Source organism: Pseudomassariella vexata, assembly GCF_002105095.1.
Source record: "Pseudomassariella vexata strain CBS 129021 chromosome Unknown BCR38scaffold_19, whole genome shotgun sequence".
Lineage (NCBI taxonomy): Eukaryota > Fungi > Ascomycota > Sordariomycetes > Amphisphaeriales > Pseudomassariaceae > Pseudomassariella > Pseudomassariella vexata.
Genome location: NW_024467974.1, coordinates 496,707 through 522,034, shown reverse-complemented (window position 1 = coordinate 522,034; position 25,328 = coordinate 496,707). Strand labels below are relative to the sequence as shown.

The following is a 25,328-nucleotide window of genomic DNA, read 5'->3' as shown; positions in this document are numbered from 1 at the left end:
TACAGAGCCATCATCTGAGGGTTGAATCCCTCAGGTAAGATATAACGTGGTTTAACACCGAGTCGCGCACTTTTTCAACTTTTCCAACCTTTTGACTTCAACACTTATTTCCTCAACAACAACACCATGTCAGTTCAAACCCAAGAAGCCAAAATCAACCTTGCCGAGCCAACGTCGAGCAGCAAAGCTATACGGTGTACCCGAGTCCTCACTCCGTGACAGAATCCACGGTCGCACCCCACGTACCGAAATCTGGCCGAATAGCGCACTACTCGCCAAGATAGAGGAAAGAGCTATTGTTTAGCATGTACTTGACCTAGATTTGAGAGGGTTTCCTCCCCGGCTAGAGGGTGTGGAAGATATGGCCAATCCCATTCTTGCGACGCGGGGTACCCGACGCGTCGGCAAGCTCTGGGCGCATCGCTTTGTAAAGCGAACCCCAGAGTTACAGACGCGTTTTGTTCGCTCGTATGACTTCCAGAGGGCCCTCTGCGAGGATCCAAAGATTATTGAGGACTGGTTCCGGCTTGTATCGAATATGAGGGCCAAATACGGGATCCAGGACTGCGATATGTGGAACTTCGACGAGACGGGCTTTATGATGGGCGTTATTCAACGCTCGATGGTCGTTACCTCGTCTGAACGTAATGGTAGAGGCAAGAAGGTCCAGCCAGGTAACCGGGAATGGGCCACGACGATTACCTGTGTCAATTCGGAGGGTCGCGACATCCCACCATTTCTGGTAATTCAAGGGAACTATCACCTTGCTAATTGGTATACTGAGGGGACCTACCAGCCGATGGGGTAGTCAAACCGACCGAAAACGGGTGGACGAACAACGAGACTGGTCTAGACTGGATCAAACATTTCAACAAGCACACTATCTCGACCAAAAGAGGCGTGTATCGGCTGTTAGTATTGGACGGGCATGAGAGTCATACATCGGCCGATTTCGAGTCTTATTGCAAGTCTAACAGCATTATTACTATCAGTCTGCCCCCGCACTCGTCTCATCTAACCCAGCCACTTGATGTCGGGTGCTTTGGGGTCTTGAAACGTATATACGGTCGAGAGATTGATATATTTATCAAGTCCCATACCATATTAACCACATTACTAAGGTCGAGTTCTTTATTGCCTTTAAGGAGGCTTATTTAAAGACAATAACCGACAAAAACATCAAGGAAGGGTTTCGAGGGGCCGGCCTAGTCCCCCACGACCCTGAAGCCGTTATCTCGAAGCTGGATGTTAGGATTCGGTCGCCTACACCCGTTAGCCCCTCTCTTCCAGATGCTGACCCTTGGGTTTCGCAAACGCCAAATAAGCCGACAGAGGCTCTCTCGCAGTCCGATTTTGTCAATCGCCGAATCGCCAGACATCAGGGAAGCTCTCCGACCCCAACTTTTTATGCTATTGGCCACCTTGCGAAGGGTATAACTCGATTAGCCCATGAGAATACCCTCTTGAAGGCTGAGTGCTCCACCCTTCGCAAGGCAAATGAGGCACTAAGCAAGCGTCGGAGGGCAAAAAAAATCGCGTGTCCGGCAAGGAGGTGCACTTACTGTCGAGGATGCCCTGGACATTTTGGCCCGGAAGGACGCGGAGGCCCAGGTAAAGGAGGACAAGCGCTCGAGGGGGGGTAAAGAAAAGGCTGGTCCGTCGACTGTACGACGATGTAGTAAGTGTAAGAAGACCGGACATAATGTAAAGACTTGTCAGGTCGAACTATAATTGTCAGATGTATAACGTAGTCCACGGTCCAATTGCACACTTCGGCAGATTTTCGTACGCTACCACTTTGACCTGCGGTTTTTCACCACATAACTATGGTTGGTTCTTGGAATAAAAATGATATGATTCTAGCATTACATGCGCTTCAATCTGATCCAAAATTAAGTGTACGTCGCGCTGGTCAGATCTATAACGTACCTTTTAGACCCCTTGCGTATCGACGCGACGGTAAAACCGCTCGAGCGATTACGCGATCGCCAACGCAAAAATTGACTCCTTCCGAAGAAGAGGCAATCGTTCTACATATAACCGACCTAGATTCGCGAGCATTTCTCCCCGATTGAGTGGTGTTGAAGATATGGCCAACCGATTACTTCGAAGTCGCGTCGGCGTCAACTGGGCCTCGAACTTCGTACGACGACAACCAGACCTTCGGACGCGTTTTAATCGAAGAATCGACTACCAACGAGCCTATTGCGAAGATCCTGACGCGTATCGCGCGTGGTTTACACTCGTACGAAATACAATTGCGAAATATGGTATCCAAGAGGCGGATATCTATAACTTTGACGAGACAGGGTTCGCGATGGGCTTAATCATCCGAGATGGTAGTTACAAGTGCCGAACGACGCGGAAGGCCTCGTACAGTCCAACAAGGCAATCGAGAATGGGCTACAGTAATCCAGGGTATTAATTCGTCCGGCTGGGCTATCCCGCCGTATATTATTGTCGCGGGTCAAAACCACCTCTTATCCTGGTACGAGAATAGCCCATTCCCGTCCGATTGGGTAATCGCTGTAACCAAAAACGGTTGGACAAAAAATGAGCGAGGCGTAGACTGGATTCAGCACTTTGATCGCTATACGAAGGATCGTACGAAGGGTGTTTATCGTCTTCTTATCCTCGACGGGCATGAGAGCCACCACTCGACTGACTTCGAGCTATATTGCAAAGAGCATACTATTAGTACACTTAGTATGCCTGCTCATTCGTCACATAAGCTCCAGCCTCTCGATGTAGGCTGTTTTAGGGCTTTGAAAAGGTCTTACGGCAAAGAAATTGAAGACCTAATACGGGCGTATATAACCCATATCTCGAAGGAGGATTTCTTTTTGGCATTCTATAGGGCGTATCGTACGACTATAACTAAGTCGAATATCCAGGCAGGTTTCAGGGGGACAGGACTTATTCCGTACGACCCGGAATATGTGATTTCACAGCTGGATATTAAGCTACATACGCCTACACCTCCTGGGAGCTCGTCTGGCGCCCCCTTAATCTGGGAATCAAAGACTCCAAATAACCCAACCGAGGCGCAATCCCAGTCTGAATACGTTAAAAACAGAATCGTACAGCATCGGAATAGCTCCCCGACGACAATACTTGCGGCTATTGACCAATTTTCACGTGGTGCGACGGCTGTTATACATCGGTTAGTTTTACTTGAGGATGAGGTTACTACACTTCGGAAGGTCAATCAAGAGCTAAGCCGTCGTCGAAGGACTAAAAATCGACAGCTACAAGATAGAGGATCTCTTAGTTTACGAGACGCTCAGGACTTACAGTCTCAACGGGATATTGAACAGCAGCTACAGGATGATATACGTGTAAGTCGTCGTCGTACGAGACCGGCCGAACCACGCCGACGGCGCTGTAGGATCTGCGGAGAGCCCGGACATAATGCTCGTACTTGTGAGAATGATAAAGATACGTACGAGGAAGAGGATTCCGGTTAGTTTGAATTATTATTTTTTAGTTTAGTTAAGTTATTGAAGTTATTCATACGGTGCCAAGAAAAAGTGGCCAACTTGCTTGTGGGGTACGTTATAACAAAGTTATGAAGAGAACTTTAGGTGTCTAAAAAGTGAATTGATCCGAATTGACATCTAGCAAGCCCGTGCTTAGTGCTTCCTGCCTCTATAGATTCAAATAGACGCGTCTAAGACTAACCAAATGTCGTTGTCTAACCCAGGCAAGTTCATCTAAGCAGATTTCTCCTTCATCTTTCTGAAGAAATCCATAACTCCACCAAAGACGACCAGTAATATACCACCCCCTGGACCTAATCTTAAAACTTTGGGCAGGAAGCCCTTGTACAATGCTCCCAGACCTTCTTCCTTAGCGACAGTCGCGCACGCAGGCCATGCCCAGTTATACTTCGGGACAGCCCCAGCAACCTTGGGGCTGTTCTGTATTCTAGACTTGACAACGTCCATGGGGGTGTTAACCATGGTTCCGACAGTTCCACCGACAGTTCCAGCCATGATGTCATTCGCTACTTGACCCTTCTTTGTCTTAGCCTGAGGCAACAGCTCACGCACCTGGAAGATGCAGCCGAAATAGCCTGCGTTCCAGAGAATGTGTCGCCAAAGTGTGCTCTCCAGTCCGTTGTACATGGCCAATATGCCCTCGTTCTTGACAATCTTGGACACAACATCCAGTGGGCCGCTGTACTTCCCTGCAGATGCCTTGTCTTGGAGGCGAATCTTCACCAACTCGAAAGGGACGACTATGAAGGCCTCAGTAGCTCCTGCAGATGCTCCAGTCAAGATTGACAGGCTCTGATTCATCTTATCAGCACCAAAAGCTATTCCACCACCAAAAGTTAGCAATTGCCATGTCTGGGGATGGGTTTCAAGCCATGCCTACGAAGCAAGAACCTTGCGCCGTCACCGCACCCAAGACAGATTTCAGATACTAACCTTTCCGGTAGAACTTGCCCCATTCACCGTTGGCAGCGAACTTGGTGGCACGCTTTGGCGCCTCCATTAGGATTGGCGCAGAAATGCCACGGTAGAGTCTCGAGAAGCTGTTCGTCGCATCAGCCTCACATTGCCCCACTGCACTACATCTCTGCTGTCACTGCTGACCCTTCATTCTTGACAATCTTGCGGAAGCAGTCAAGCATGCCGTTGTACTCTGCATTCGCCCCCGTTCCGGTCTGGAGCTGGACTCTTGTCTTGACGACGTCGAGAGGGTACATGACCAGAATTTCGGAGACGCCAGCAATGGCGCCAGCCGCAAACTGGTAGATAAACGGGAGAGGTTTCTCGGAGGACGACATGTTGGCAGCGCGTCACTGAACGGTCAACGAGGTCTGAAACTTATTAGAATGATCTCAGTTGTGATGCGTCAATGTCGAGCACTTGTATACGTACCGTGAGGAATATGGGACAAGGTAAAGTTCGGAAATTCAATTGCGATGGTGGGCACTAATGGATTAGCACTCCTCCCACCTCCAATTACTTTTATTCACGGTAAATTGTCATGCAATCAATTTTAGGATGGCCCCCACAATCCGGTGGTCGGACCAGCTCCCCCCGCAGTGAGAGATGTACCATCAGCCGTCAACTCCAATAACTGACAAACTCTAACCAGACTTCAAGAAAGACCACAAGACATGGGTGGAACTAAGTTAATTACTTAAGCACTTGGATATAATCTTGATAAAGTATTGGCAGTTCCATGTCAAATTTCATCTCGAAAAGCTCTTCTGGTTACCAAGAAGAAATCTGACTGCATCTGTTTTAGGCACGCCTATTGCTGAGGCGCTCGCTGAAAGTTCAATAAGAAACGACAGCTCACGTGAGGGACACTCTCTAACTATTGGCCACCGGAATCAACCATTGCTTCCTTTGATGTTAACCTGCCACTGCCAAGGGAGAACGCGACTCTATCTTCAATATGGTTATTATAGTTATCTGGGAGCTTGGAGCATTCATCTTCAGGTTCTAATCTGTCTCCGCTTCTGCTCCAATGGCGATATAATTTATGTATTAGCCTCGACTATACACGGTCGGTCTCCTCAATGCCATAACTAGTGTGCACTTAACTTGGAACTGCGTAGCTTACCGCTGTCATTGCCGAGAACGGCGGGTCCATATGAATTCTCCACTAAGTAAGGTAAGTAAGTTACTGCAAAATGTATTGCAGCAAGCTTGTGCAGTTGAAGATTTGGACTTGCAAAACTCGCTCATGACTCTATCCATCATAAAACTTCGCGATATGATGATGTGAGTCATCACATGGGATGGCTACGTTTTATTTAATTCGCCCTAGGCTGTTCAACATGCCTCTAAAGGCGCTTTGTGATTGGTCAACAATGTGCCCCGGTGCACCGAGGGTCGCGGCTTCGGGAAATGCGCACAATAGCTTCGAGGGCATCCAATTAATGACACGCATACTTCTACCCTCAAACTTCAGAACGCCCGATATTATCTATTGTGACTCTCGAATTCGTAGAGATCAGAGAGAAGAGGGAAAACACCCAGAAGGCCGCCGCCCAGAAGAATCCCCTTCAATTGCCAAATTCATAGACTCACCGAATCCTACGCGACTTGCTTACCCCGACACGGCCGACTCCCGAGCTTATCTCCAACACGTGCCCCTCGCGGCGTTCACTCGCATCCTCGAATCTGCACGAAACTAGAACAATCGAATACGTAGTGAAGGAGAATATATACGACAGTGACACATATTCTCCAGGTCCCCTGTCCATAAGCGCTTCGAACCCCCTACGCCTTTAAACAAGCCGTGGTCCCTAGAGATTCACAGCGAGGCGCCCTTCGAAGTGCTTTGGACTGCCGCCTGCCTCTATACACATGAGCCACCTACTTTGGAAATACTACTGGGAAAATGATGTCGATAAGTTTCGAGCATTTCTCGGGCCAGTTGGCTACTCCCAGAATGCTGCCTATCAATCCAAGAGCCCAGGCGCCGGAGTAGGCAGTCCCGGCGCATGTGGAAGTTCACCGCGCGTCGCCACCAAGTCGCGCAAAGTTTCTGCTCACGGCACGCCCGGCGCACTCTTGAAGACCGACATCAATGGCCGGGACCACGCTGGCCTGACACTGCTCCTACGCGCCGCTTCTTCCACTTCACCCAACGCTCCAGCCTTCGCTGAAGCCCTTATCGAACATCCGGCCATCGACCTTTACGTGCAGGACGCTGAATCTGGCTGGAATGCCTTGCATCGGGCTCTCTACCATGGGAATATCTCGATAGCCCGTCTTCTTCTCGACAAGGAGCGAAGGGTCTTTACGGAATCACTTGGTGGAAACGTCCCCAAAGTTCATCGACTTATCAAGGCAAAGGATAATGAGGGGAACTCCCCCTTCGACGTCTACAATGCTACTATTGCATTACGCTCGCTCCACATGGCTGAAGACGAGGTTCAATCTGACGATGAATCCGAGAGTGATGCCACTACTGGGGCCGATGAACGAGGAGGGCATGTTCCCAAGAACCATGGGCTGGGGTCGGAAATCTTCACGTGGGGATCCAATAAGAACTTGACCCTTGGGCTTGGCGACCAAGACGATCGCCAGTACCCTGAGCGCGTCTTTCTTCAACGTCCCGAACACTTAATCCAGTACTTCCACGACAAACATAAGGGGCGCGGCATGGAAGACTCACTCGCTTCGGACTCGTCAGAGGTGCCAATTCTGACTCGAAACCGGCCACTGAATGTACAGGATGTCATTCTCTCAAAGTTGCATAGCGCTATTCTCACAACGGACCCTATCTCCAATCTTTACATTTGTGGAATTGGGAGAGGAGGCCGTCTTGGCCTTGGGGATGAAAACACCCAGTTTACCTTCAAGCCCGTTCTAGGAGCCCTAATGGACAAGAAAGTGGTTCATGTAGCTTTGGGAACAAGTCATAGCATGGCCATCACATCCACGGGCGAGCTTTTCACTTGGGGTTCAAACACCTTCGGGCAACTTGGTTACGTCCTGCCACCTCCCCTGAAGGCCGACGAGGAGCCCCGTGCCGAGACTCCAAGGCAAGTCTTTGGTCCGCTAAAAAAAGAGGCTGTAGTGGGCGTAGCTGCATCTTCGATTCACTCCGTTTGCCACACCGGCTCCTCGTTGTATTGCTGGGGGAAGAACGTGGGCCAACTTGCGTTAATGGACGCTGATTCACGATCGCTGGAAGTTCAGACGATTCCCAGGAGGGTTGCCGCGACGCTTCTCTCGTCTCATTCGTCCATCGTCATGGTATCGGCTATTGATGGGGCGACGACTGTGCTGTTCGAAGACCGGACTGTGTGCGTCTTTACCAACTTCGGGTATAACATGGTCAAATTTCCCTTCTACGATGGCTTCACGAATGCGCCCCTGCAACGATCTGGTAAGTTTTCCCTATCCTCCAGATACGATCCTGGACGCCGAGAGATCCGCTCGATCACATCTGGCGGAGACACCATCGCAGCTTTGACCGGAAGCGGTGATGTCTTCACGATGTCACTCAATCGTAGGGTAGAAGCTAGTCTGCCTGCTACAGCCATGTCAACCACGAATCCAGCAAAAATAAAGGACTCTTTGAACCCACCACAACTCATCTGGAGCTCAAGGAAAGACGGAGCCAAATCAGTGGCCGTCGGCGAGAACGGTTCAGTCATGATAGCTACACAATCAGGGGCTGTGTGGCATCGCATCAAGCGCACCAAAGCCAAGGACACCAAAGTTTTTGTTGGTGGTGCAGACAACAGGCGCAAGGACTTCAAGTTTCAGCGTGTCCCGTACATCACCGGTGTCTCGGCAGTCCGAAGTTCGACCTTTGGCGCTTTTGCGGCAATTCGCAAGGACTGCGATGTCACGCGTGACCAAATCGAGGTCGATGAGCAGACTCTATGGGATGATCTCGCTCCGCTATGTTGTCTCCGCGGCTTCAAAGCCCACAACTCGAAGACGCGCGAGAACAACGACACCTGGAAATTCCAGAACCCCGCGGTGCTACGGGATCGTGACGATATCGATTTGTTGGCCTATCAAGTACTTACGTCGACAGACCTTGAAGGGGACCTCCGTACACATTTGCGAGATTGGGGCTATGTAAATGACAACCTGGGCACAGTTGTGTGTACCAGCTCGGTGCCGGACATCCAGGTGCCAGTCCACTCTTGGGTAAGCCACTTTTTTACGTCATAGTTGTTTGTTCTCTGAGCTGATGCTAGTATTGGAGGTTCTGTCAGCGCGTAGTCCAATTCTTCGCCTTGGACTTCAAAAAGCTTGGGAAGATGGGAGCTATAACTTGGCCGAATGCCTCACTATCAGCCAAAAAGAAGCTACGACCGTGATCGAATTCGCTACTATCGACGTTATCACCTTGCTCAATTTTGTTGTCTACTCATATGTTGATACGTTGATTCCTGCCTGGAATTTCACCCGTCAGTCCCCGCCATTGGCCTATCGCTATAGGCAAATCAGAACAGAGATTATGAAGGTCTCTGCCAAGCTTGGAATGACGATGCTGGAGCAAGATGTGAGGGCGATGCGTAAGCCCTCACGATCGATGGACCAAGACTACAAGAAAGCTATTGAAGACCCGACCTTCTTCGAGGATGGGGATGTGCTGTTGCAACTCGACGGCGATGCAATACCTGTCCACAGTGCAATGTTATGCCAAAGGTGCCCTTTTTTCCAGGGGTTATTCAATGGTCGCTCCGCTGGAGCGTGGTTAGATGCTCGCAGAGCTGCCCTGGATGTCTCAGACAAAGTACCGATTGATCTCAGCCATTTTGACCCGGAGGCCTTCAATTTCGTTCTTCAGCACCTATACAGCGACTGCGAAGACTTTTTTAATGACGTGGTCACGGAGAGCATTGATGACTTTTCTGAGATTCTGTTAGACGTCATGTAAGTTCAATCTTCTACGAGAAACCCCTATAAAAGACATGTTACTAACAGTCAAATCAAGGAGCATTGCCAACGAGCTCATGCTTGATAGATTGTCACAAATTTGCCAACGAACCCTCGGGCGTTTTGTGAATACCCGCAATGTGGCACATCTACTCAACCTTGTAAGTCCATGCTCCGTCACGGAGTTCAAGGACAAGGGCCTGGAATATTTGACACTGTCCATGGAAACTATGTTAGAGAATCATCTTCTAGATGGCCTGGACAGAGATCTACTGCTAGAACTTGATGCTGTCGCGCGGGACAACCAACTGACCCGGTGTCCGTTCGTGAGAAGTGGGAGAACAGAACTCCTGTTGCATGAGCGCCACCCAAGTTTGGTGGAAGACATCTTGGAAGAAAGAGCATGCCGGGTAAGGGAACTTGCTTACAAGACAAACCAGCGAGAGGAGGGCAAGAAGCTGTCATCGTCTTTCAAAACTCGGTTTGGCAGCATGGACGACTTGACAAGCTCGCCACCAGCCGACAAGAGCAGGCAGAAACTGAAAGCGGCGAGGAATGCACCCTTCAGCCCGAACCTGAAACCTAAGGCCTCCCAAGCCGAGCTCATTTTCGATATGGACGAAGAAGCGACTGGCAGTTCCATGCCTCCATCTCCGCGTCCCCTGGAAGGTGGTCTTCGAGCTGAGTTGGACCAATTACCTCAACTTCCGGAATCTTGGCACTCTAAAGGAAAGGGCATCCAAGCTCCGGGTGTCGCTACAGGTTCACCTATTTTAGCAATGCCAAGCACGAGTCTGTCTGAATCCCCAAACAATCTGACAAGGCAAGTGTCACAGGGGGGCAATCCCTGGCACTCGGCTCTACCCACGTCGCGACTCGACCTCCGCGAGATTATGACCGAGTTGAGGCCCACTCGGTCCTCTCTCTCAGATGGTCTGGCGGCCGAGAAGAAAGATGCCGCTGCCAAGGCTACGCCGCAAAAGATGTCTCAGAAGGAGCGCAAGAAATTCTTACAACAACAGGCCGAGAAGGCTGCTAGGCAAGAGTCACAAATACCGCAACAATCGCAAACGCCTTGGGCTAAGGTTGGCGAAAAAGATGGATCACCATCCCCATGGCTAGGCACGGCAGCAGCAGCACCAAAGCCGTCGCCAAAGGGTGTCTTGAACGGTGAGTCAAAGTCATTACTGGCTCCTTCAGGCGCAAAACCTCTTATTCCTGTCGAGACTCGGAGCATTTCAATACCCCGCCGTACCGTATCTCCAGACACCAGATTCTCGGGCCAGAACAGATCAGGTTCAAGCACCCCTCGTGGGCCTAGCACTAGTCATATCAACCGCGGGATCCATATTGCTAAAGCCAGGCCCTCGCAAGCTGCTTCAGTCCCACCTGCAGCACTCGAAAAGAACAAACCCCTGATTCCGCACTCGAAATCATACATCCCAAAGGCTCCCAAACAAGACGAGTCTTTTCTTGGATTGGGATTGGCCGACATTATTGATCTTCAGCAACGCGAGCTAGAAGACGTTAAAGAGGCCGCAGCCGTACGTTCTCTACAAGATATCCAACAAGAGCAGGCGTTCGAGCAATGGTGGGCGCAAGAATGCAAACGTACACATGAGGAAGAGGAGGCGCGGAAGGCTCGTGAGAAGGCTAAGGGAGAGAAGAAGGAAGGCGACGGTGGTAGCAGACGAGGCAGGGGTGGCAAATCAAAGGGCGGTCCTGGTCGTGACCGTGGTGTTGCAGCAGCAAATGCAGGTACCGCAAACGTCGCTGGGGTTTCACCTGGGGGAGGCTCGAGAGGTAAGGCAAGAGGGAATAAAGGAGCCAAAGCATGATTTATAGATTTGGCAAAGGGGGCTAACGTAGTCCACAAGCGAACGGGTCACCCAACCGAACGGGTCACTCCCATAGCAAAAAATAGAACTAAACTTCCTAACTTTACCACGCAACTAATTCTCGATGGATTCTGCTCAAAAAGAATCTCAATTACTCCTTGCAACTCAGGCTATCAGAAATGACTCAACAAGATTACCGCATCGATGGTTGTTACGAGTTCTGAAAGGAAAGGCAAGCCTAAGCTATCCCAGCCTGGCAATCGGGAATGGGCTACGGTGATCCAGGGCGTCAATTCCCAAGGCTGGACGGTCCCGCCATACATCATTGTCAAGGGCCAATACCACCTCTCTTCCTGGTACGAAAACGACGCGTTGCCGAAGGACTGGAGGATCGCCGTGAGCCCAAATGGTTGGACTACGAGCGAATTGACCGCAGATTGGCTAAAACACTTTGACAAATACACCAAAGGCCGGAAATCGGGTTTATATCGCCTTCTTATCCTGGACGGCCACGAAAGCCACCATTCCGACGCCTTTGAGCAATCTTGCAAAGAGAACAAGATTATTACACTTTGTATGCCTGCCCACTCTTCTCATATCCTCCAGCCACTAGATGTGGCATGTTTTGCGCCGTTAAAAAAGGCCTACGGCTCGCAAATTGAGAAGCTCGTCCGAGCCCGGATTTCGCATATCACAAAGGAGGACTTTCTTCCGGCATTTTGCGACGCGTTCAAGAAGAGCCTGGCCGAAAGCAATATTCGTGCAGGCTTTCAAGGGGCTGGGCTTGTGCCTTTAAGCCCAGATATTGTTATTGAGAAGCTGGATGTGAAATTACAGACTCCAACGTCCTCCCGGCCCCCTACGCGGGAAACCCTTCCTTGGGCTTCTCGGACGCCAAAAAACCCAACCGAGGCTACTTCGCAATCCGAATTTATTAAATCTCGAATTTCCAGGCATCAAAATAACTCCCCGACGTCAATTTACGATGCTATCGATCAGTTTTCGAAAGGAGCGCGGAGTATTATGCATAAGATGGCTTTACTCCAAGCTGAGGTCGCCGAACTTCGAGAGGCAAATGCTCTAATTAGCAAGCGGCGCAGGGCCAAAAAAGCACGAGTACGGCTTGGAGGATCACTGAATTCACAAGACGTACAAGATCTTCAAGATCAAAAGGACGTTGCGCAGCAAGTATAGCAGGAAATGCGTGGAAATAGCGCTGGATCAAATCGTGGCCAGCCACGGCAACGGCGCTGTGGCGTATGCGGGAAGACCGGGCATAATGCGCGAACCTGTCAGGTAGAGATAGAATCATCTGGGCAAGAGTATTCTGAGTAGTTTTAATTGATTTACGGCGTTGTGGTTGCGAAATCGTGTTGAATTCCATGTTTTGCTAGTTGGCGTGACCCGTTCGCTTGTGGACTACGTTATGTACATCGTTGGTGAGCGTTATCTCAGGAGTCGCATATATATGGCGTTTTCGCGGCTGCAACTGGCATGTAATTATCCTCATAAACGGGCTTTGGCGGCTTGAAGAAAGCATTCAGCTCTGTATATATATGATCGGTTTGTCCATTTTGTCCAGGTGGGATGGCCTGTTTATGCCCATTTACTGCACGGGAATATTGACTGTATAGTTACGTCCTAGCTACGCTGTTGACTTTGTTGTCTTGTTGTTGCGACATTGTCCTAACTATACAAACAGTGGGGTTGCCCAATGACCCCAGATGCTAGGGCCATAATGACTTGTGCAACTCATGCTCCTTAAAAGAGAAGTCGCTGAGCTTCTGACACTCGTTCTCAGGCCTCTTGTCAGCCAGCGCTCCAGTAGCCCGTGCTAAGCTGGGGAAGAATGCGAACCCTGCCTCTCGTCATATGTTTGAGGATCATTACAAGTAAGGGGATGGTCATCATGAACTATGTAATCATTATTTACGTATTGCCTCCTAAAATTTGTAATATAAATCTACCACAGTGACAGGACTGCTTCGAGAGCGGTTCTACACAATAAGGCGAGATGCTTACAGGTAATTCCCAGTTCTGCGAGCACATCAATGCTGCCTCAGTCCAGCAACACAAACTCCAAGCCTTTTTCAACATAAAATTACGGTTGAAGAAAAGCCAATTTGATTATTCATCTAGAGAAAATAGGTTGTGTCGACTAGACCTGTCTATGAATAACCATGTTCTGAAGCATTGTAATCTTGTCGTCTATTATTCGCCATCTGTTCTAAGTCCAGACAAGGAACAATGATTTCTCGACTACAATCAAGAACAACACAGGTTATACGAGCTCGACGATCTGGAAATAGTAGTATACTTTACTATCTGGGTTTGCAGCATTTCTAAGACGTCGGTAAGTCGTGTACCAAATAAACTCTTAATAGTAACCTTCGAAGGTATCAACCTTGTCGTTTGCAACAGTAGCAACTGCCTCCTTAATAGGTACGCCACCACCGACTACATCAAAAGCCAACCCCACCGTCCCCGAGTCCTCCATTATCGCCACCACCGTCCTCGCAACATCCTCCCGACTCACCATACTCCCAAGTCGTACTTTCCCCGCCTGCACCGTCCCCTTACCTGGCTCTGTACTTAAACCCCCAGGCCTTACAATAGTATACTCCAGCCCTCTCCTCCTATTATCCATCCTTAGCGATCGGTCCGCGGCCAACTTAGCCTTGAGGTACGGCTCGATAGCTCCCCAAACACGGTCACTCATCCTCTTACTCTCGTCATCATACCACTCGGGAACAGGCTTGTTCTCGCGATCCCGGACGTCGAGTGCGGACACGATAATGTACCGCTTGACGCCGGCCTCGGCACAGGCGTCCATGGACTTGATAGCGCCCTCGCGGTCAACGGCCTGCGTACGTTCGGGGTTGCCCCCGCCAGCGCCGGCGGACCAGACGACAAAGTCTGGGTTGGTTTTTTTGATGGTGGCTGTGAAGTCGGCAACGGAGGATTCTTCAATGGACTGTACGATAGGCTTCCCGCCTAGAGACGTGATGGTGTCTGATTGGTCCGCGTTGCGGATGATACTGTGGACTGTGTGGGCGGGCGTGGTCTGCTGGGTGAGGATCCGGGTTAGGTGTTGGGCGACTTTGCCGTGGCCGCCGAAGATGAGGGTAGTTGGCGACATGATTGCAATGTTAGTGAGAGATCAAAATTGGTTGATTGATTGCGATTGGTTGTCAGCGTTTGGGCTGTAGAGGTGAATGGTCTGCGGTATATAGTAGCAGATGGATTTTCAGGAACAGTGAGTTTTTGGGCCTCAAGCGATTGAAGGTGGGCTGACTGACTGACCGGGGAAGGGGGTGAGGGGGTGAAGGCGTGGGTCGAGTTATTTGCGATTAGGTATAAGTACAGATAAATGACGACATGCAGATTATAGGGCCCACCTCAGAATTGGATCGTTCCAAAAGAGGCAGCCTCGGGTGGAACACACACTAGCTCTCGTAATTTAGCGAGACAATGACGGTAGCATTGATAGCGCACCTTGTACGTGTATATCCCTCCAGGCGTGCAGTTTGGTAGCGTATTACAACCTCGTGAGACAAGGTCTTTCACTCGTTTTTAGTGCTGTGTAGAGTAATTACACGCTTGTTCAAGTAAACCAGTACTTGGTCTTTCACACATTTATACGAATTGATCAGCCGCTTAAAATGGGATGTTTCATCCACTAACAATTTGCATGTCTGGAGAGCGGAACATTCGAGAGAGCTCAGGACGACTGAGAAGTATTGCGCCGATCAGGGGTTTTACGGTTGGGGGTATAAGCTACCAACTTAAGGGTTTGGGGTGGCTCAACCTGTTCCCAGTAAAGATGGTGGATGTAATGTACAGTTGTAGACAGAGTTGCCTTGCGTTTTGTTTGACCTTCTATAACCAACCCTGACCTCACCTCGCTGTCGATGTCAAGACTGCAATCTCTACTGACACACCAAACACCTGAAATCACTCACTAACTCTCCCATGCACAAATAGCCCTGTTGTTATGAGTACCAATCACAGCTTCGACTCTAACGACGTAAGTTTGAGTTTCGACGTCAGAGTCTCCTCGGCCTCCTTTTCAATGCGAGTCACAAGTTCGTGACACGTAGGGACGTCGTGGATAAGACCGATGACTTGGCCTGCAGTCCACACCTGGAGTGACGATTAACCTCACAAAGCTACCCGAGGAGATATGCCGTTTTTTCACTTACACCGTAGTCAGGATCGCCATTGATGAAGACTTCACGTCCACGTTTGCCGCTCATCAGCGGTGCCATCTCATCGAACTTGCCACTTTTGCTCTCCTTTTCGACCTTGATGGCTTCGTCTGTCACCTTGTTCCGGTACAGGCGAGTGGTGTTTGTCCACCGTCTCATGACCAGGGCTGTGTCGGTTTCCTGTGCCTTGACGATGGTCTGCTTAATGTTGTCATGGATAGGAGCCTCGACAGTACACATGAAGCGGGTGCCCATGTTGATGCCCTCGGCACCGAGACACAGTGCGGCAGCAAGGCCTTGCCCGTCAGCGAAGCCGCCAGATGCGATGAAGGGCACCTTGAGCGATTGCCGTGCGCGACTCAACAGTATGAAATTAGTGATGTCTGACTCGCCCACGTGTCTGCAGGCATGATTAGCCGAGTGTAGCATAGCAGCCATGCTATGTTAGAAGGTGAGGCGACCACGTTACGCCGTTTCGTAACTCCAAATAGAACTCACCCAGCACACTCAAAGCCGTCTATGGAGAGGAAGTCCACGCCAAGCTTAATGGCGCTCTGTGCATGTCTGATTGTGGTGCACTTGTGCAGGATGATGACTCCGGCAGCCTTGAGTTTAGAGATGACGGGGCCAGGGCTGTTTCCCGCCGTCTCGACAATGTTAATCCCCTCGTCGATAACAATTTGGGCATAGGCACCGTAGTCAGGTGGCGCAAGGGCTGGGAGTAAGGTGATATTCACACCGAATGGATTCTTGGTCATGGTCCTGCATCTGCGAATTTCCTTCCTCAAGTCTTCTGGGGTTGGCTGTGTCAGAGCCGTGAGGATACCCAAGCCACCCGCGTTGGATACGGCAGCGGCCAGTTCAGCATATCCCACATGTTGCATGCCGCCTTGCACGACAGGAATCTTGATGCCCAGACGCCGGGTGAGTTCGGTGTTGAACGGCATCTTATTGGTGTAGATTATCAGCTGTCAGTTGTTGGCTCTCTTGGGGGAATATGCACGTCACTAGCTTGGGGCAGCGACCGGCAGCAACAGGTACGGGGCAGCAGAAGATTGAGCAATGAGGAACTGTGAAAAAAAGGAGTTCGAACGAGACGCGGAGCAGAGAGAAAGCTATCTATCGTAAATAATGGTTAAATAACGGCTCAAGTGGAGGGAACGGGAAGGTGCGAGCATTCCCCAGATTGACTATGTTCGTCTGTTGGAGATGCCGAGGTTGTCACTCTCGCTTCTCAACTCAACCCGTGACTCCTTTATCACAGGCCGGGCAAAATCTCACATTTGCCGCCTTACTCGACCTACTATGTAGCAACAAGACCCACGGGATGGACGACAAGCTCAATCCTGGAAACCCAATTGATCTTTGGCGAAGTGTGCAGCAGCCAAACATTCTAGACGGCCACCTCAAAAGGCATTCCCCGGTCAGCAACGGAATCGATCCGTTCCAATTGAAACCCTCCTTGCCCCAAAATCGGTGGTAAGCTGACTCGCCAACCTAAGCAAAAAAGGCGATGCGTGGCGGATGCGCGGATGACGAGGCTCTCTGATGCCGTGTCACCAACCTGCAGTACCACCTGTCGACGACATGTCAATAACCGCGCTATTCATGATTCTTCCTCGGCCGGCTGCCTGCCACTTCACTACTTGACTATTTGACTACACGTCAGTCGTTGCGGGTGACCTTTCCTGCCTGTCAAGAACCAGGCGCGCGGAATCGGTGAGACCAGATCATTCTAAGACGGCCGAGCTTCGAATCGGGTCTAAAGTTTGTCGCAGGTTCATGCCTGTTGGCCGATCGACTGCTGCTGCCGCTGCCGCCGCTGCTGCTGTGCACACCCAACGGGACGGAAGTGCGTCGATGCGAACTCGGCCCTTTGTTCATCTCCTGCCTGTGCGATGCCTTCCGACGTCTGTGCAAGTTGCCGTCGAACACTGGTCGCCAGCCAGCATCGCCCACAAGTTGCGCGATCAGACTTCTCGCCGCAACCACCCGTTGCATGCGATTGGCGACGGCTCGCTTGTTGTTCCTACATCGTACAATGCATCGTACAGTCCGGCTGCCGCGACGAATGCTCGAGCTTGCGTGGACTGCCCTACACCTTTGTTCACGCAGTGTTGCAACAAGGAAAGTGTGCTTTCTTGGAAACCACAAGCATCGTCTTCGTGGTCTCGCGAGGTGACGGTCACTACTTGAAAAGGGGAAACCGACGTGTCCTCCTTTTCCCCTTAACCGCTGGTTTTTGCGATCCAAAACTAGTTGTGCAGTTGCATATCCCACACCGGTTGAATATGCCCATCCTTCGAATCTTTCTATCTCACTTCTAAAGTTACCTCTATATGCTTAGTCGAAAACCTAACTAGTCTCAGTCCGGTTTCTCGACACCTATCCATCGTAGTACTCGCGAAATGTTTGGCTTGTATCTTATGAAGCGTTGCGACATAAACCCTTAAGATTACTTCAACCTTATTTGCTTTTTTACTTTTATTTTGATTTCATTAAGTTCTCCTTGTTATGTCTGACTGACAAATATGCGGCCGGGATCTGCAATGATCCATCTACGCAAGTGAACAACTTCATGGATAGACGCTGGCCGGAGATGTCATGCTACCCACCTGCTAGTATCCATACAAACCCATCCGGTATGTATATGGGGAAGACTGTTAAATATTGAATAGATCGTTACCGGGGTCCGCGTCTGCTCCACAAACTCGCTCGTTCCCACATCTGGTTTGTGCTTGGAGTACTATTTCCCCCCTCCTGCCTTCCTCGACTGAAAATGCGTGCTCGTTAGCATGTAGACGATGCCGCATCTGCTTCTTGCTATGACCAGCAGCATTGCTGGCTGCTGCCGTGCATACTGTGATTATCCGTTGTCCTCCGAAGCAGGCTTGTTCCATGTCGCACCAATCTCCCGACGAGCCGCGCCGGCGGGACCAGCATTCCTGCATTGCAAATCAAGATGCTTTGGTCACAAGCAAAGCTGAACCCAGCAAGAAGCGTCCGATGTGCAGGTTGGCAGCAACCAGGATGCCGTGCTTGACAGCTCATGGCACGGCTGCAAGGCTGAACAGCTAACTGTGAAGCTTGCATATTGTTGCTTGACTCGTCAAGGTACAGGCTACTAGGACTGTGTACTGACGAGCATAACAGCGATGCTACATAGAAACAGGAACTTCAGGTCACAAGACCCCGCACATTGAATGAGTTGTGCGGGGTGACACCTGCTAACCGAAGATCCGAGGACGGCGACAATAGTTTTTGCAACAATTATTTCACCAAAAAACGGTCCACTGACGGGTGACGGTAGACTGGCGAGGTTGTCCCCCGTTCTCGTCAACTCTCCGCTTGTGGCAACCAACGTGGTAGCAGAAGTAAGCAGTTTCTCCCTCGGTGCTCCGACTTGAAACGACCTGGCCAGTATCAACGCTTGAAATTGTCACATAGCCGAGTCCAACGCCTACCCAACTATTGAGACGAATAACTTCTCTTGCACATACGAGAACATTTTGTCCGTTTGTACCTCATCCTGTTCAGGACTTGCATTCTTCCCTTTGCAACCAGCAAATCACATGTACCTCGCCGAAAGAGTGACAAACCCCCCATATTCTGCAACTGCTTGGGGAAAAGTAAAGTGGGTTTCGTCAATGCAGTCAAGTTGTCTGCATCCTCTGCACCTGGACAGATCAAGGGATGCTCTCTTCAACCACCGACGCAAGTGCGTCATTTGTGCCCAACGACGTCTACCTGAGACCAGACAGGCAGCCCTATTTGGACCTTACAAACGAAGATTGGTGTATAGAGCCAAGATCAGTTATGCCAGTGTCCGTCTCACTTTCTTACGCTTAGACCCTGCCCGATCACCTGGGTCGTTGAAGCACCCCGGCACCTTGCTTCAAAAAGTCAGGCAAACATGGCACGTTCAGTATCATCGTGGGAGGAGGGATTTCTGCCGCCAGTTTCCCCCCTTTTGCAAACAACATATCTTGGTGTCTGTAATTGTGAGCGAGTCGGCTCTTTTTCTACCTCTGACGGCCATGTGCCAGTTGGGTACGCCATGCTGCTTTCGTGGCGGTCGACTCCCACGCCGTTGGGTTGGGTCTGATCGACGCGCATCATTACATGCTCCGTTGCTCACCGGACAGATGTCCCAATGAAGAGCCATTGGGCAATAATATTCGCTGCGCCAGCGAGTTGAAGATTTTGCTGCCCGGTGGCTACAGCCGCAACGCAACACTGCGCTGTGCGACTCGAGAGAAATCTCCGGCCCGAGCTTGAGCGACGGTTGGCAGAACGTTTTGTTGGAGGCTGTCGTGCATGTTCGCGAAGCTACACCTGTCTCAAGCCGAGCAGCCTTACATTGTGCTTTGTTATTCTATGGCCCTGTCGGTTTCATCCACCCATATTAATCCTGCTTACGAGACCCGGCACCAGTGGAACAAGCCAACAACTGGGGGAAAAGAATCCGTAACCTGCAAACAGTGTACCCGGTACTTCGCATCCCAATCTTCCAAACACCTCACGAGGGTATTATTGGAAAAAAGAAAAGATTGGACGTCGGGCTCTTACCGAGCAAGTACCTAGAGGGAATAGCTTGCTAGTTGCTAGACGTTAGAAATAAACCTCATCATCCACTCCCACGATGCAAAATGCCGTCTCTTGTGCCAAATAATTTCCCTTCCACTGCCGTCTGCAAGTCGCGCAAACAACAGGGTATAGTCACCAGAAATCCTTTGCCCAGTACTATCACATCACACATCTTTCTTTAAGGGCCGATGGTGTTCTGACTGTTTGTTCGACGCTGGCTAGTATTCTCGAGAAGTCTTCGAGTATAAAGACCGCATAGCCCTTCCTCAAGTTGGCTGTGTTCACCACGACTCTAAACCTCGACGTCCTCGACATATTGGTACCACTCCACCAGCACTTGCAGTACAACTAGCATCCACCCACGACATATCCACTCCATAACCTGTACTGTACATCCAAACCTTCATAATCTGCGATCATGCCTCCCTCTTCTCCATGGCAGCAACGGCTCGAAGGTTCGCCTCCTACATACATGCCTACCCATTTTCAAGAATACTAACATGACGGTCTATAGATGTGTGCCGTGAATACAGCATCCAAGCCCCCGTTTTCCAGATTGTCTCTGACCGAAGAGGTGAGTCTGAAAGCTACAAGATTCAATTTTGGAACCTTTCCTCCCGTTGGCATCGCAATGAGGACCGTCGAAGCTCACTGTGGTCTATAGGTGGTCGGACAGCTTGGTCAAGCGTAGTTCAGGTTTACGGCAGAAGGATCGAAGCACGCTTCTGGTACGACGGCAAGAACCTCAACAACGCAAAGGAAGACGCAGCTGAGGCAGCATACAATTGGTTGTCGCCATATTTACAATCAACATGGTGAAGTGCTTGCCCAATGTCGACCATTGACAAGCAATCTCGCATTCTACAAAAGACACAATTGTTTCGTTCTGGCTTCTCCCTCATTTCTCTGACTCTATCTCTCTCCTTTACACACACACACACACTCACTCACTCACTCCCGCTGTCCTATGACGGCCGCTTGGTTCATCTTCGGAGTCTCCCAAATTGCATTTTCGGGGTTCTTTGCACAATTTCTATGATACCACGGAGTTTGGGAAAGGAACTGGTAAGCCTCACGGCTAACAACAATGGAAAACGGATTGGAAACCTCTGAAACAGGGGAAGGTGCAAACCAAACCAGACCATTCCATAGGCTCGGCGCAAACGGTACGACGGGATTATCATCATGGGGCACACATGCACACGTTCACTCGCTCACACACTCATAATACCCTACTACCACCATGCATGGTATCGTTTTCATCTTTCTTCTTCATCACTTTTCGCTTTTCTTTTTTTTCATGGTTGTTTGGTAACGAGCTTCGTCGGCGGGGATAGAGGACAAGGATTATGAGCTGCAACGGCTAGGGGGCGGAGAGGGGCAAACAGCCGCATGACAGGGTCGTGTTGCTGTTCTCTTAGCTCATGGGATGGGAAAAGACGGAAAACATCAGACTTTGGGATCTGGGCTTTGGTACGGTATGGATACATACTTTTTTTCGGACTCTCATAAGGGGAAGGAGTTGGTGATTGGCTCGACTTTTGGGGGTTATTTTTAATCTCATGAACATGGCTAGATTGAAAACAGAACAGCAGGAACAAGAATATTTGGATCGACAGGCCAGACAAACCAGAACTTTATAAACATACACAACTTGATGGCATACTTTATATCGTTTTACAATCCGACCCGGCTTGATTAACCTTGTCTTCTGTTCTCATTTCGAGCTTCTCACCTTGCTACGCGAATTGGGATTAAAGTCGTCAGGGCAGGGAGAAATGGCTCAAACACAAAGAGAAGCGAATTTCAGCCAAAAAGAAAGAAAGAAAGGGAGGACATGAAAAATGGCAGAATATGAATTGTAAACCAAGCAAAGTGTCGATCTAGAAAATGGGCATTTAGGCTAAGCTGCCCTCCTCCTCCTCCTCCTCCGGGATTCCTTTCTTTTTGTGGGGCCCCTCTTCAGTAGATAATAATACTCCATTGTGGCTTTCGTCGTCTTCGAAACATTTGACACATACTTGTATGATGCAGCTACTCTTACTATTGACGAAGCCGATTCAGTCGCGTGAACGTGTTAGCAAATGAGAGTGGTTATTATTTCCAAACCTCGCTTCATGACGAACGTAGAGTGGACGGAGTCAAGCTAGCAGAACATGTTGTTCAATATCATGACGATGGTAAAAGAGATGATCACCCCCAACTTAAGCTACTAGCCTGCAGGAGCACTTGATCACCTGTCAAGCTGCATTGAGAGCCGGTTCTCACTTCAGCACCCAGTTACCTGTAGCTTTTTTTATATGCTTTAAGCATCGATCTGAAATCGGCAGGCAAATGTTACAGAGGTCTGGCAGCCGGGATCTCGACCAAAGTCGGGTCTGATCTGTGACCTATCGCTAAGGACCCTGGCTAAGCCGCAGCGGTGCTTCAGTGACTGAAGGAAACCGGTCAAGACAACCCTTAGTAGCCCCCAACTCCTGCAAGGATATGATCGCATGATCACTCCCGTTGCCGTCGAAATTGTGATGTAATCAAGAGGTATGTTAGTGAATATCAGCCACGGAACGTGTAGAGAAAGACACACGGAAAGAACAAAAAAATAGCAACTTGACGAAGATATGCATGCTTCTTCGAGGAAAACATGTGTTACAGATTACGCAGATATGGCACCAAGGTTAGTCGTTAGTAATAGCTAAGGTGAAGCATAGCTCGGCATGGCAGGTGCATTGTCTTTCCTTTACTGATATAGAACGTCCATGACAAACAACTCTTATTGGACGTGTTTCAAGTCCGACCCTTGCGTCGAATTGTCACAGCAGCTTTTGGTGTAGTAATGTTAATTTCGCCAAAAAACGACAGCATCAGTCAGGAGTTTAAATGAGAAGTCAAGTTAAGTAAGTAGCATGGATTCGTATCCTTACGATTATTGGCGTTGCCCTTATGTTGCTTGGCTCAGCCAGACTCACCAACGGGGGAAGAGGGAGGAGGAAAAGAAGAGGAATTTGAAGATAAAGTCGAAGATATTTTCGGAATGCCCGCATTAGAAATCCTGCCGAGATAATTCATTTGGACAATGACGAGAATATACCTCGATAACTTTGAGTAGAAGCGCCAACAAGAATTTAGAGATTATTCTAGCCGGGGTCTCTCCCTCAAGCAAACACACCCTCCCAAAAAAAGGAGGCTTTTCTGGTTTCGGCAGTTCGCAAGTCGTTATCGATCGAGCTCGTGCGAAGCATTGATGAAAGCAGTTCTTTTTCTCGGGGCACACCCCGCTTGAGTTATCCAATAGGGGGCATTGTGAGAGGATACAGGATTACTTGATGGAGTATCCCACGATTCCCAGCACAAGGTGTGTGACCGACCGCCTTGATGTAGACAGACGAATAGTTGAATGTAGCATAGATCCATCCTGTCTTCGAAAGACATGGGACAAGAGTCTCGGTAAGTCGTCGGCGCTGGGAGCTGGCAACCTCCGATGGGTGGCTTGAACTGTGGCTTGACAGTTCTACTTCAGTATTGAACTACCCAGAGTTTTGATAGGCTGTGCTCAACCCCGTCGGATTAACTAAGCTCGCGACATCTCCAAATAATTTTCGAGATCAAGTCTCGGGGTGAAGCTCGGGAAGAAGCCGACCAGCATCTTGAAGGAAATTGGCGGCTGGATGGAATGAGTCGAACAAACCGACGATATGACTTCCAAGCTGAACCCACTGCGTTTCTGCCGCACTCTCAGTATACGGTCGCAGCCATTACTGTCCTGTCCAGAGCAGCGAGCGCACCTTCCCATCGGCCGCAGATGTCTCTCAAATGACACCACAACTAGATCACACAACCCCGACCACTCAATACCGCCAGCAGATGGAGGAGAGCCTACCATTGCGGCCGAATACGTGCGCCCGCCACCGGAATATTTTGCGCCCAACTTCTTGAATGCAGAAGCAGTAGCACGCCTCGAGAAGATTGCTGCCGGCCAGGATCTCTACGATGAGGACCCGGGACACAAGTTCGGCATGCCCACGCCGCCAGGCAAGAATGATCATTTACAAAATCGCTACTCGCCAGTTATTACCCAATTCACCAAACTTCTCATGCGAGATGGCAAACTCAGTGTCGCACAAAGGGTAATCATAGCCGAACCTGCGCCAACGAAAGAAAAAGAGCTAACCCACTTGCTTGCACACAGAACATGTCTCTAATCCTCAACTATCTCCGCATGTCCTCCGCACCTAAAGTCTCTCCCTTGAGGCCTCTCCTCCCCGGGTCCCCGCCCCCGGAGCACCTTCCCCTAAACCCAGAGCTATACCTCACCCTGGCCATCGACAGCGTGGCGCCCCTGCTGCGCGTTCGCAACATGAAGGGCATGGCCGGTGGCGGTATGGCTCTTGAGCTGCCCGAGCCCTTGGCTGCACGCCAACGGCGGCGCATCGCCATTATGTGGATTTTGGACGCCGTGAACAAGAAGAAGTCGACGGGCAGTGGTCGCACGCAGTTCGCTAACCGGATTGCCGAGGAGCTCGTCTCGGTCGTTGAGGGTAGGTCGACGGTGTGGACGAAGAGGGAGATGGTACATAAGCTGGGCACGTCGGCACGAGCCAACTTGAACCATCCGGCTGTTGCGAACAAGAGAGGTCGGAGTTAGACGCTCAGCTCGGGGAAGAAGCGGCATGAGTATTGGGACGGAAGCCCGGCCATGTAGGATAGGGGCTTGTACATATGCGTGTATCGATAGGCTCATGATCCAAGAGCTTTGTGACAACCAAGGTTTACCTAGGTATGGAATTTGCTTTAAGTCATCGATCCTATATGCCACTAGAAACCCACAGGAGCAACTACTATGCTCAGGAATTATCATTGGTGCCCAATCAGAAGGCTAACAATGTTTGGCTGTCTACTTAAAGGCAGGTATACCGGATTGACAAATTATACATTGGCGACCGGAGCTTCCATTCAATCTTATGTCTGGATGCCTGATTGCTTGGATCACCGTGCATCGTCTTCGACTAGTCCAGATAACTCAATTGGTAGAGTGGAACACTACCAATTGAGTCATCAGCTGCTATGCTAATACTCTCCGTAGCTGTAAAAGTGTACGTTCATTGGAAGGTCGTGGTCGTTGATCTAGAAGATATAGAGGTAGCTATGTTCCGCAGCATATAAGGTCCAGTTACGGCGTCGCTTTTATTGACTTTTAAATAAATGCCACTTCGGGGCTCATCAATGAGTGATTCATCGATGCTGTCCACGAAGATAGTATCCTCATGGTGTTCTACACTCAAATTGTCCACCACAAGAAATGTCCACCTCACGATGGCCTTTAG

At 49.9% G+C, this 25,328-nt stretch overlaps 10 protein-coding genes across 10 annotated transcripts; 6 read left to right on the top strand and 4 right to left on the bottom strand.

Annotated features, from left to right (window-relative positions):
* Nucleotides 1-3,547: 3,547 nt before the first annotated feature.
* BCR38DRAFT_449497 (mitochondrial carrier domain-containing protein) lies at nucleotides 3,548-5,100 on the bottom strand. The gene is made up of 4 exons (XM_040861292.1): nucleotides 4,890-5,100; nucleotides 4,602-4,828; nucleotides 4,434-4,540; nucleotides 3,548-4,318 (listed from the first exon to the last, which is right to left on the bottom strand). The coding sequence occupies exons 2-4, from the start codon at nucleotides 4,793-4,795 to the stop codon at nucleotides 3,714-3,716; spliced, it is 906 nt and encodes a 301-aa protein (XP_040710819.1). The 5' UTR covers nucleotides 4,796-4,828; nucleotides 4,890-5,100; the 3' UTR covers nucleotides 3,548-3,713.
* Nucleotides 5,101-5,613: 513 nt separating this feature from the next.
* On the top strand, nucleotides 5,614-6,160 carry BCR38DRAFT_413951 (uncharacterized protein; the record flags this gene model as incomplete). The annotated part of the gene is made up of 3 exons (XM_040858885.1): nucleotides 5,614-5,634; nucleotides 5,665-5,744; nucleotides 5,791-6,160. The coding sequence occupies 3 exons, from the start codon at nucleotides 5,614-5,616 to the stop codon at nucleotides 6,158-6,160; spliced, it is 471 nt and encodes a 156-aa protein (XP_040710818.1).
* A 172-nt stretch (nucleotides 6,161-6,332) lies between these two features.
* BCR38DRAFT_354310 (uncharacterized protein) lies at nucleotides 6,333-11,212 on the top strand (the record flags this gene model as incomplete). The annotated part of the gene is made up of 3 exons (XM_040856869.1): nucleotides 6,333-8,639; nucleotides 8,698-9,371; nucleotides 9,433-11,212. 3 exons carry the CDS (start codon nucleotides 6,333-6,335, stop codon nucleotides 11,210-11,212), a joined length of 4,761 nt encoding a protein of 1,586 aa, XP_040710817.1.
* A 2,117-nt stretch (nucleotides 11,213-13,329) lies between these two features.
* Nucleotides 13,330-14,580, bottom strand: BCR38DRAFT_449484 (Rossmann-fold NAD(P)(+)-binding protein). Its single transcript, XM_040861291.1, has one exon. It carries the CDS (start codon nucleotides 14,349-14,351, stop codon nucleotides 13,590-13,592), a length of 762 nt encoding a protein of 253 aa, XP_040710816.1. The 5' UTR covers nucleotides 14,352-14,580; the 3' UTR covers nucleotides 13,330-13,589.
* Nucleotides 14,581-14,877: 297 nt separating this feature from the next.
* On the bottom strand, nucleotides 14,878-16,668 carry BCR38DRAFT_449483 (2-nitropropane dioxygenase family oxidoreductase). The gene is made up of 3 exons (XM_040861290.1): nucleotides 15,919-16,668; nucleotides 15,415-15,820; nucleotides 14,878-15,355 (listed from the first exon to the last, which is right to left on the bottom strand). The coding sequence occupies exons 1-3, from the start codon at nucleotides 16,365-16,367 to the stop codon at nucleotides 15,218-15,220; spliced, it is 993 nt and encodes a 330-aa protein (XP_040710815.1). The 5' UTR covers nucleotides 16,368-16,668; the 3' UTR covers nucleotides 14,878-15,217.
* A 1,415-nt stretch (nucleotides 16,669-18,083) lies between these two features.
* BCR38DRAFT_413947 (uncharacterized protein) lies at nucleotides 18,084-18,928 on the bottom strand (the record flags this gene model as incomplete). Its single annotated transcript, XM_040858884.1, has 3 exons — nucleotides 18,084-18,365; nucleotides 18,653-18,833; nucleotides 18,921-18,928. 3 exons carry the CDS (start codon nucleotides 18,926-18,928, stop codon nucleotides 18,084-18,086), a joined length of 471 nt encoding a protein of 156 aa, XP_040710814.1.
* On the top strand, nucleotides 18,698-19,657 carry BCR38DRAFT_85540 (uncharacterized protein). Its single transcript, XM_040865697.1, has one exon. The coding sequence runs from the start codon at nucleotides 18,993-18,995 to the stop codon at nucleotides 19,575-19,577; it is 585 nt and encodes a 194-aa protein (XP_040710813.1). The 5' UTR covers nucleotides 18,698-18,992; the 3' UTR covers nucleotides 19,578-19,657.
* On the top strand, nucleotides 19,658-20,066 carry BCR38DRAFT_85539 (uncharacterized protein). The gene has a single exon (XM_040865696.1). It carries the CDS (start codon nucleotides 19,738-19,740, stop codon nucleotides 20,002-20,004), a length of 267 nt encoding a protein of 88 aa, XP_040710812.1. The 5' UTR covers nucleotides 19,658-19,737; the 3' UTR covers nucleotides 20,005-20,066.
* A 359-nt stretch (nucleotides 20,067-20,425) lies between these two features.
* BCR38DRAFT_490066 (uncharacterized protein) lies at nucleotides 20,426-20,826 on the top strand (the record flags this gene model as incomplete). The annotated part of the gene is made up of 3 exons (XM_040864475.1): nucleotides 20,426-20,462; nucleotides 20,522-20,581; nucleotides 20,672-20,826. 3 exons carry the CDS (start codon nucleotides 20,426-20,428, stop codon nucleotides 20,824-20,826), a joined length of 252 nt encoding a protein of 83 aa, XP_040710811.1.
* Nucleotides 20,827-23,699: 2,873 nt separating this feature from the next.
* Nucleotides 23,700-24,649, top strand: BCR38DRAFT_490065 (ribosomal protein S7 domain-containing protein; the record flags this gene model as incomplete). Its single annotated transcript, XM_040864474.1, has 2 exons — nucleotides 23,700-24,131; nucleotides 24,194-24,649. The coding sequence occupies 2 exons, from the start codon at nucleotides 23,700-23,702 to the stop codon at nucleotides 24,647-24,649; spliced, it is 888 nt and encodes a 295-aa protein (XP_040710810.1).
* Between the last annotated feature and the right edge of the window lie 679 nt (nucleotides 24,650-25,328).